The sequence below is a fragment of the Panicum virgatum genome, chromosome 5N (genome assembly GCF_016808335.1).
Source record: "Panicum virgatum strain AP13 chromosome 5N, P.virgatum_v5, whole genome shotgun sequence".
Taxonomy (NCBI): domain Eukaryota; kingdom Viridiplantae; phylum Streptophyta; class Magnoliopsida; order Poales; family Poaceae; genus Panicum; species Panicum virgatum.
In genome coordinates, this window is record NC_053149.1 from 14,386,143 (window position 1) to 14,396,837 (window position 10,695).

General features: G+C 43.2%; 2 protein-coding genes across 14 annotated transcripts; both read right to left on the bottom strand.

Moving 5' to 3' along the window:
* Positions 1–1,505: 1,505 nt before the first annotated feature.
* On the bottom strand, positions 1,506–6,120 carry LOC120672351 (protein ROOT HAIR DEFECTIVE 3-like). 13 transcript variants are annotated; one of them, XR_005674097.1, is made up of 9 exons: positions 5,643–6,118; positions 5,002–5,048; positions 4,706–4,774; positions 3,857–4,210; positions 3,378–3,532; positions 3,222–3,289; positions 3,009–3,125; positions 2,831–2,914; positions 1,506–1,583 (listed from the first exon to the last, which is right to left on the bottom strand). XR_005674097.1 is itself a non-coding variant. In XM_039952697.1 (8 exons), exons 4-8 carry the CDS (start codon positions 4,013–4,015, stop codon positions 3,087–3,089), a joined length of 327 nt encoding a protein of 108 aa, XP_039808631.1. In that variant the 5' UTR covers positions 4,016–4,210; positions 4,706–4,774; positions 5,002–5,048; positions 5,643–6,113; the 3' UTR covers positions 2,696–3,086. The 13 variants fall into 13 exon arrangements, 1 of the variants encoding a protein (XP_039808631.1); XR_005674094.1 differs by having other exon boundaries at positions 2,831–2,911; positions 5,643–6,116; XR_005674096.1 differs by lacking the exon at positions 1,506–1,583 and adding an exon at positions 1,734–1,962.
* Positions 6,121–6,432: 312 nt separating this feature from the next.
* On the bottom strand, positions 6,433–7,926 carry LOC120675972. Its single transcript, XM_039957170.1, has 4 exons — positions 7,766–7,926; positions 7,566–7,651; positions 6,884–7,456; positions 6,433–6,799 (listed from the first exon to the last, which is right to left on the bottom strand). Exons 1-4 carry the CDS (start codon positions 7,883–7,885, stop codon positions 6,637–6,639), a joined length of 942 nt encoding a protein of 313 aa, XP_039813104.1. The 5' UTR covers positions 7,886–7,926; the 3' UTR covers positions 6,433–6,636.
* Between the last annotated feature and the right edge of the window lie 2,769 nt (positions 7,927–10,695).

Consider the following 10,695-nt stretch of genomic DNA (forward strand, 5'->3'; position numbering starts at 1 on the left):
TTAGCACAGAGTAGTTCTAACACAGTATAATAGACAAATTTCATGAGGCCTGTTACATCTTTAACCACTAATTAGAGTATTAAATAAAAGCTAATTACAAGACCACTTGCAGGACTTCTGATAAATTGGCGAGATCAATCTAGTGAGTTTTTTCTCTCTTTTACCCGCAAAAAAAATCTAATGAGTTTTTTGATCGCACAAGTAGAGGATGGTTACTGTAGCATTACTGTAGCAAATTATGGATTAATTATCGTCATTAGCTTCGTTGCGAAAAGTTACACTCATTCCTGAAAATATTTTACAAATAGACTATATTTAGTACTCCATGCATACAAAATTCCCTTTCTGTGAAATTTGTACCGTAGAAAACAAACATGCCCCTGCTACCGCTAGTGTGAAACAGTTTGTCTTATCAGTTGCCGGATATGAAGGTCGCATGCGCAAGGCCGCGTCAACGGGACAGGGATGAAAAAGGTGTTGGCATGATGGCCCCTTACACAGTCATCAGCGCAGCTTCACCTTGTTCGCAGCTTGTCGTGGTCGGGCCTGGCTAGCTGAGGACGACAGCGGCGGGTTAGGCACGCGGCGCGGAGGACGACGACCAGTCGGCGATGGCATTGAGTTGGAGCCCGCAGTACTTTGTAGACCGGTTACGACGTAGGAGGAAGCGGAGCGGATCACTTCTTTTAGAGTAAGGTCAATAATATAACTAAGTGTTTAGCTATAATTAAATTATTAAAGCTAAGCTGATACAATAGTTAGTCTTCTATATATCTACTTAAATTTCTTTATTATTATATGTTTCTATTATCTTTTCTATTTCTCCTCACATATACTCCATGCCTATGCTTCTTTGCCAGTTTTTCTATTTCTTTATTATTATAGTATCTCTATTGGGACTCCACTACTGCTAATGCTCCTGTATCCAGCTTGTTGGTTACATGAGAGTCAAGCTCTCTTCTCTTTTCCATAATATGTTTAGTTCCATCTCTAAAAATTTTACACCCCGTCATATCAAAGAGAATCTTGCTATTTAGAAGTATTAAATAAAATTTATTTACAAAACTTTTTACATAGATGAGTTGAAAATCGCGAGACGTATCTAATGAGCCTACTTAATCCATGTTTGCAACAGTAATGCTACAATTACCATATACTAATCATGGATTCATTGGGCTCACTAGATTCATCTCGTGATTTACAACCCATCCATCCGTGCAAAAAATTTTGTAAACAGATTTTATTTAATATTTTTAAATAGCAAGATTCTCTGTCAAAAAGATTTTGGAGGAGGAACTAAACACATAAAAATATTAATTAGCTTAGCTTAGCTATAATAAGCAGATTGTTGTACCTGCAAACAATAAAGAAGAGTAGGAGTCGTGACGAAGCGAACCGTCGCCGAAAGATATCGAACAGAATACACTCTTTAGATGTCAGAAAAAAAATCGACCTTCAAACAAGAGTCGAACCGAGGCGATTAAAAAACTCAGCGAAACGCGTACAGGAGAGCCAAGCGGCCGGGCAGCAGGATTGGTGGGCAGATAAATGCCGGGTCCCACAAAGCGATGCGCACGCTGAAGCTATCGAATCAAAATTTGGTTCGTCTGGCGTGGACTCATAAGTTCGTGCTTGTGCGTTGCAACGGGACAAAAATCATATGTGCAGTAACAATAAAATCAAAGGATAATCTTGTATGCAATTGCGGTAGAATCAAGTAATTGCTACCAAAGTATCAGCTTAACCAAAACCACTTCATTCAAATTTACATTGATCCATTTGTTACAACATGAAACTATGTTTTTAACACTTTATTAAAATTTTACATTTCATGTGCTCAAAGCATAAACATGTAAATTATTGTACCATACGCCTGTTCCATATTATTGTACCATACGCCTGTTCCATATTGTACCATACGCCTTTTGGACACTCATCCGTAGTGCCAAAGGCAGAGGGCGGCTGAAATCCATAGAGGTTGACGATGAGGTCCTTTCAGGTAGTAGAGGATTTGGCATATAAAAATGAGAACTTTGCAATTGTAAATTCTTTATCTCAACCTGGTAAAAGAATAAGCATGTGACTAATTTCCCCAAATAATACATGTCATTTAGAAATGCCAGCCTAAATCTAAGAAATATACCTTTTTTTGCAGGTTCCTTTTATACACCCTTTAATCCTTTCAAACCCGATCGGTTGACCTTTTACAGTAAGGACCAAATTCTTTGCGATAGTTAGAGCAATTTCTTAATTAACATAATAAATGAAACAACTTATTTTGTGTCTTCTTCTACAGACCAAGGTGCTTAGATTAACACCAATGTTGAGGACCACCAAGGAACAATTCACACCTACGAAATGGTAAATACACTTCGAGACATGGCACCAGATAAACCAGTAAAAATTCCCTAGGCGGCTGCTCATGGAGTCAATGATCGTTGTCAGCTATGGCTTTTTTCAAGAATGTAAGCCTGCAACTCATCCAATATGATTTGTGTAGCAGGAAGGTCACATTAGAGTATGAAAGGAGGGCAGGAGGTACTTATTCAAGAATGATTATGAAAGGAGGCACTAATTAAGTGATACCAATTGTTGGCTGTCGCAGTGCCAACTCACCACGCTTGCACAACGCAGTACTCATAGCAAGATTTCAACAAATAGGTAGCTAGTGTGCAGGACCATAAGACATTTAAAATATAAAAATAATCAATTTTATTGGAAGCTATAATGTTTTGCATCATTCAGAGCAGAGCAGGGATTTCATAAGGCTTCAACAACTTTTTTCATCAATTAAAACAATAGAGAAATAAGCAAAGCAGCACTTCATCACCTCCTCTGGCGTTGCACGCTAGTCAAGTTCCCCTTTGATGTTTTTCGCCATTGCATTCAACCCAATCCCCAGGCTCTCATCCTGCTGCACCAATAACAAGTGTATGGTTTGGTTTCTGCGACCTAGTAGAAACACATTCAAACCACTTCTAATTTGGAGATATGCTCATTTATATTACCTCTCCCCTCTCTCTTCCATCAGGTCCTTGCAAGTCTATTACAAGGGTGCATGGTTCAATGTTTTCAGTTCAATGTTTTCAGCCTTTGCCAACCATATACCTTTGGTAGTCTGTGAGCTGAACATGTGAAGAAATGCTAATTAAATTACACAAGAACACACAGAGCCACAACCAAGAAAGTTTAGTGACAAATATAAAGGAATAGTAGCACACCTTCCTTTTGAAAGCAGCTGTCTCCCTAAAATTGGTGCCAAAAAGATGATTAAGAAGTGTACTTTTCCCTGCAAGAAAAAGAGGAAGATGGTGAAATCAGACAAATGGAAATACCAAGTAAACAGAATCAAAACAATGGAAAAAAAGACCACATACCACTACTTTGCGGGTCCATTATTGACATAACAGCATAGGAGAGCCTGCATTCACCCAATCTAGCTTCCTTCATGAAGTTCTCCAATTCAGAGACATTGAAGATCCCATCACCTTCAATGAGCTGTGTAGAGAAACACACATCTCCCATTTCTGATCTGCAAGACATGAATGCATGAAAAATACGTAATAAGCCATCGCATTCATAATCATGAAGGGAAAAAAAAACCTAAAACCCAAAGTAATAGGGATATGACTGCAGAGCTTTGCCTGTCTCCAGCATTCTCTAAAAACAAAATCGAACGCAAAGCTTATTCTAAGAGTTTAGCACACAAGAAGAATACATAAGGCTTTCAAGGACCGGTGCTATATATTAGCATGCAATGGAACAGACCAACCTATTTTGAATCACGAGTATGACAACATTAGCATACTATGAAGACGCATGAATAGGGAGAGCAGGGCGGACACAACCTAAGTACCTTGTCGATCTTCTCGAAGGGGTCGGCAACCAGAAGCATGATCTGTTGGCAAGGATAAAAAAAGTGACAGTATTTAAACTTTCAAAGATATAAAGTCCATAGTCCTATCTGTGCCATTTTCTATTAGTCAAGTGATTATATGACCTGGGAAGCCAGCATCAACTGGACTGCTCCAAATCAGCAATTCATCAACTCTAGACCAACACAAACATAAGGATGCTCTGGCAATAAAAGGTTGTAACGACAATACCCGTTTACGGTGAGAAGTGAAACCAAGAATACTACCTTTAGTATTGTTCAGAGGATCCATCTACTTCCACACGTTGTAGCAAGCCCTGTGTGTGTAGATCAACACTGGTTCATGAGCATGGGACAACATCAAAACGAATTCAATGTCTATCTAGATATAATATCAGGTGCCACCAGTGCTATTTAGATCAAAGGATCAAAACGAATAAAGTCATCAGATTCTAATTCATGCTATCAAGCTCAGAGTAGAAAGCTAAGGCAAAATTAAAATTGTAGCATGCTATTACAATACTCCATCCATTTCAAATCAGTAGGCATATTAGTATTTTAGAAGTCAAACTTTATAAATTTCGGCTAACAACCATGGCAGTGCCGCAATGGACTCAGATGGGCACCGAGTTTGACACAAATGCAGCCCTGTACATAGTACTACATTCTGCATAATTCATCTATATTCAATTAGAGGAGATTATAAGAAATCATAAAAAGCCATGGAAAACTATAAAAAATGATAGTTGTTATTAACAACTAACAAGCTATTCGGAATAATAAAAAATGATACTGCATTTTTTTCAACAAATCAGAGTGGGAACCACCTACGGTTAAACTTGGATGGTGAGGGAAAACCGGAAGGATCTCTCACTGCTCAAGCATTCAAGTTGCCATTCTCTGTTTCAGAAAAAATGAAAATTGAACAGCAGAATTAGTTCAAGCCAAGTCATTAAAGAGAAAGATAGCTCCACCACAGGCAAGAAATTTTCAGATAGCCTATGCAAAATTTCAGAGTGCTCGAACCAACTAGATTTGTAATCGCGAAGTGCCGAGAATTGTTTGACTACTTGTTTTAGCTACGAAAAAAAATGTTCAAAAATCTTGAATGTGTGAGAGATGCGAACCTAGCTCCTGCTAAACTTTGTTTCCTTTTTTTTTTGCCTCACTACACCTGCAATTTACATAGTAATCACTTTAGTACTTATCTAAATTAGCAGCAAATATATTCCTTGAATAAACTGGAAGGAAATGGATGCCAATAAGCCCAATGGAAAGAGTGAACCATATATAGTCTCTACCACTAAAAAGAACTAAGCATCATCATTGGGGTTTGGAAAAGAAACGATCAATATATTGAAACCTGAATTGATATTTTAATTTCCACCTACAAGATCATTCAGTCAGAACTAAAATTTCCTACACCCAGATTGCGATTTCTGAATTCAAATAAAAGGTGCACATCCAGCACCTAAAGTACTTAAAATTTACAAGATCACTGTGAAATCACTAAATCTACTATGCTTATGTTTTTCGCTATGGCTGGGCACACCCTTTCCATGGTAATCGGAATCCCAAATAGCATGTTCTACTTAAAAATCCATAAACAAAAGAATTCTCTTATAAATAGGTACACATGTGACATGGATCAAAATGAAGGAATCAAGAAATTATCCTCTATACTGCAGAAAAAGTAGGCATCCAGGGAGATCGATGGCCAGGATAGGGGTTCTTAACGAAGCAATCGAACGAAGGAGAAATGCGGAACCTGGGCTACGGGAATTGATGAGTTCTTGCCCTGGAATGCTGCAGTGGGGCGTCGCACCGTCCATGGCGACGAACGCGACGGCGACGGTAATGGTGATGGTGAAGGCCCTGCCGATCGCGGGAGGAGGCCACGGATCGGTGGAGGCCGCGCAGTCGCGGGCAGTAGCGTGGTTGCACGGGTCGGGCGCGACGGCGTCGGCGAGAACGCCGGCGGGCAGAGCGACCACAGATCGGTGTAGGCAGGGGCGCCATGATTGTAGGGTTGCCGGTGCTCGTGGGGAAGGGGCGGGGTAGGGACAGGGTCGCCGGCGCTCGTGGGGAAGGGGCGGGGTAGGGATCGGGCTCGACGGCGCAATGTCCGGCGGGGGCGCCGGTGCCCGTGGCCTCACAGGGAAGCGGGGGAGGGACGGGATCGTGGCCTCGCAGGGGCGGCGCCACGATATGAAACGAAGGCAGAAAAAAAGAACGAGACGGGGGAGAGCTTTTTGCCAATTTGACAGTTCAAACGTTTGGCTTCGCCGATTTGCCACAAATAAATCTGCAATCTTGTTTTCATTGCCATTTTGCTGTTTGGAATCCATTTTAATTCTCTCTCCCATATATACCCATGCGAAATGACAATCTTACCCCTTATCTCTTTCCCTAGCACTCACGTCCCACAAGTCGTTTATCTCTCTCATCCTCTTGTTTTTCTTGTCCACGTGGGTCCACCGGCAAGCATGTCACAAAAGGAGCTCATCCTGGTGGCGTACCAGCTATGCCCCGGTCCGATTGACAAGAAAATTTGAGAATTTACACCCAACAGCACCATGGTCCATTGATTCATTCATTCATAATGAGTTGCAAGGTTCAGCCTGCAACTATTTAGCATACAAATCATAATTCAAGATAGCAGTCATCACAAAATTTAGATGGTTGAACAAAATAGAGGAGTCATCACACAGTTTAGATGGCTCAACAAAATAGAGCACTTTCATGGTACAAAAGAGATGGTTTTAGTAGCAGTCTTCCAGATTCCTTTTCCTCTTCTTTGGAGTAATCTTTTTCACTGCAGTCTTGCTAGCAGTCTTAACTGAAGCTGTTGGTGTGCTTGGAGTAGCAGGAGCTGCTGCAGTGCTCTGATTGGAAGTGCGTTCTCCCCTAAGCATCGCTAGACGCCTTCATATGAAAACTAAGCTAGATTAGGTAAAGTTGCAAACAATAATAATACAAGCAATTTTAGCAAAGAAGGAGCTTCATTACCTTCTTGTGAGCATCCCAGGGCTGTCTTCCAGTAGTGGACCCTTTGTGATGTTAGACTTCATAGGTGTAGAATCAGTTCTCGGCTGCTTTGTTTTATTTTTCCTTGGCTTCTTTTTTGTGCCATTCAGTGGGCATTTGTAGCTAGCCTGCCGATGGCCCTTATTTCTACACCTACGGCATGTCACTGGGCCTCTAATCATTATCTTCTTCTTTCCCTTTTCTATGTCTTTCTCTTTTTCTTTCTCATTCTCATTATCCTTTCCTACTTTCCCTTTCCTGCTACCTCCCTCTAGGAAGCTTTTGATCCTATTCTTTCTCTGTCTGCCAACTCCTATTTTCCCAAGAGGTGCCCCTAAGACATAGCCAAGGTCAACCTTTGGCCACATACTTCTGTCAGTCATTGGTTCAATCACTCGTTCATATGCTGCTATAAACCTCTGAACTGAGAAGTACTCATGAACATAATCATTGAATGGGACTTGCCTTTCATACTGCTTGACGGTTCCATCATCAAGCCTCATAGCATAAGGAAGAACTCTAATCGAAATACTAAAAACCCCATCCGGATCATCCCTAACAAAGATAAAGGGATGAACTGAGTTAGAGTTAGATCTAACATTAGTTCCCCTTATGCACACGCAACAACTAAAAATGAAAAGATAGGCTGAGAAATAGAAATTACCCAATAGTGTTGTCCTTCAAGCTGGGGCACAACCCTCTACCGCCTGATCCTGTCCTCATTGGCTGCTTCTGGCCGGCATCGGAAACCTATTTCAGACCAACGGGAAAGAGAAGAAATTGAGAACTCAACCTATACAGATTATGGGAAGGATTCGCCTGGAGCAGCAGATCAGCCTGCCAACGAGCACTCGAACCACTTACCTCGGCTGGAGCAGCAGATCCGCCTGCCAAGCTCGCCACCGTCGAACCTCCAAGCGCCGCCGTCTTTGGTGTAGGGCAGAACGAGCAAACGAGAGAGAGAGCGCTAAATGAACCAGCCATCCAGGGGATATCCTTTGTACGAAGGATAAGGGGTAAGATTGTCATTTCATGTGGGTATGTATGGGAGAGAAAATTAAAATAGATTCCAAACAACAAAATGGCAAGAAAAACAAGGTTGCAGTCTTTTTATTGGCAAATCGGCGAAGCCATTGTTGACCGTGGCAAATCGGCGAAGCCAAACGTTTGAACTGGCAAATTGGCAAAAAGCTCGACGGGGGACGGAGCGACGGACGAAGCGAAAGTCCATCGGACGAAATGAAGGACGAACGAAAAAAAAAGTTTTACTTACTCCTTTTTAATAGTAGAGAAGAGATAGAGAAGAGAAGAGAATGAGATAGAGATAGAGATTAAGCACCGGAGGTCTGGAGCTACCTAATCCGGCCGATTTCTTCGATGCCCAAAGAGGACACCCTTGCCACACGTCGAGCAGGCTGAAGCGGTTTCTGTTTCCAACACGCCTGCACGGTTGAATATTTGAATTGTTTTCCTGGGTGCTTTAAAAAAAAGAATATTTGAATTGTTTTCTACCGTGAACAGTGCAATACATTAACTGGAGGCTTCCGTGGGTAAGTCGGCCTGGGCATTCGGTTAGAACCGGTTCTGTTCTTCGGTTCTCATAGAAGTTCTGTTCCTAAAAAACAAAGACCAATCGTTTCTTTTCAAGAGCAAGAATCGAACAAATTCGGTTTCGGTTAGTTCAGTTCGGTTCTTGTTAGATCCGAACTAACCGAGTTTGTCTCAACCCACGTTCAGAGAATTCAAAAAAGAAAAAAAGAAAAAAAAGGAAAAAAAACTGCCGTCCTCGCCAACTGGCGCCGCCGGCCGCCGTGGTCTCCTCCGGCTGGGCGCAGACGACCTCCGCCGCCGCGAGCTCCTCTGCCGCGAGCTTCTCCTCCGTTGCCAGCTCCGCCGCCGGCCTGCCGCAAGCTCCACCGCGTGGATCTAACCCGGCGAGGTCCCGCCGATGTGCCCAGGCCGGCCAGCACCCGGTCGCCGCTGCTCCTTCGTGCCTTGGCCAGCGAGAGGAAGAGCCGAGGTGGCGGCCGTCGGCCGCTGACCCTCACGTTGGGAGTGGAGGGGAGCGCCGCTAGGGAGAGGAGGCGTGCCGCCGAGGAGAGGAGGGAGCGACGCCGGGGAGAAGAGGGAGCGGCGCCAGGGAGAGAAGGGAGCGGCGGCGCGCTGCCGGGGGTGGCGGGCTAGCAGCCGGCCTCGCGGGGTCGGGCGTCGGCCGTCGGGGTGCTTGGCTGCCGGGGGGTGGGGGTAGGGGTCTTGGGGAATGGGGGAGGCAGCTAGGGTTTTGGATTGGTTTGGTCTTTTTGGTGGTGGTGGACTAGTGGGCTACATGGGCTATTGGGCTGAATGGCTGATGCTGATGGGCCGGTTTGGCAAATCTCGGTTCCCTCGGTTAACCGAGAACCAAACTGAATTAATCGAAGAATTTCGGTTCCTAGAAAATAGGAACCGAAAACCGAACCGAATTGTTCGGTTTCGGTTCGGTTCAGTTTTTTCAGTTCTTTCGGTTCGGTTCTCGATTAAATTTGCCCACCCCGATTGGTAAGGGAATTCTCGGGGCATGCGTAGGATTTGAAACCCTATCTACTCACCACAAGAGGAAGAGGAACAAAACGAGGCACTTATTAGAGTATTTCCAAGAGTCTTTCTAAAATCTACTCTCTAAATCATCGTTTAGAGAGTTATTTGAGTAAAAGTCATTTTTTAACAGCTTTTCTATATCTTGTGCATAGTCTAGAGAGTCATTCTCACTCTCCATCTTTAGCTAGCGAGAAATCCGGAACAGAGAATGTCTATATTTAAAAATCCAAATGAAAAGGCTGTAGGAGGATATTTCCCCCCAAAATTTCTATTCCTATAAGCTAGAAAAGATATAAAGACTCTCTTGGAGATGCTCTCACGGGCGTTAGAAATTAGAAGGACCACCATATTGAAAACGGCCCACATGCATGGGTGTGTACAGTAGATGATATCTACTGCTATTGAAACAAAATAGACTTGCAATAATAATAGGTACAACAAGAAATCAAAATTGATTCTACACTCCTCGACTCATAGATTGATTCCTGTTGATCTCTTGTTATACCTATTGGAGTCTATTTTGTTGCAATTAGTTTCCGGTCTGGAATAAATCTCGATCACTTGTTATACCTATCTGTTGACATCCAAAATTGACACAATTCAGGTTTGCTGGACAATATGGACAAACCGATCAGATCGGTCGGACCGGTCAGGGAAACCGATGAGACCGGTTAGGACAACATTATCAAATTATCAATTGGACTGCACCATTGCGTAGATGTCATCGAGACGATCAAAATGCATACATAGAATGTCCAATTTTAGAGTCCGGATGAGGAAGTTATGGCTCCAGGAAGACCTGCACCTCAGGCAGACGGGTCAGACCGGTCTAGTGGCGGTTAAACCAGTTAGTGGACCGGTCAGACTGGGCAGAATAGCTCAATCCGAGTTAGGAGTTGTAGTTTGACACGAGATTTGTAAAGGTTTTGACTTCCTAATGGATACAAACCTCCTCCACCCTGTACTTATGAAGGGTCATGGCCAATTGAGGGCAACCTAATCGAACTAATCTACCATGCATTTACTTTTTACCTCCTAAACCCTAAATCTCTCTTCCAACCCCTCTTGCTGTTCATCTACTGATCTCGATTACCATAGATGGCGTCCTAGGCTTACTGGTCAATGTAGGGCACGTCGGCGACGCCCACGCCCCGACGAGGTCCCTTCCGGGCGTGAGCATCAACGACCTTTGCTAATTTGCTCGTAAGCTAGTCATT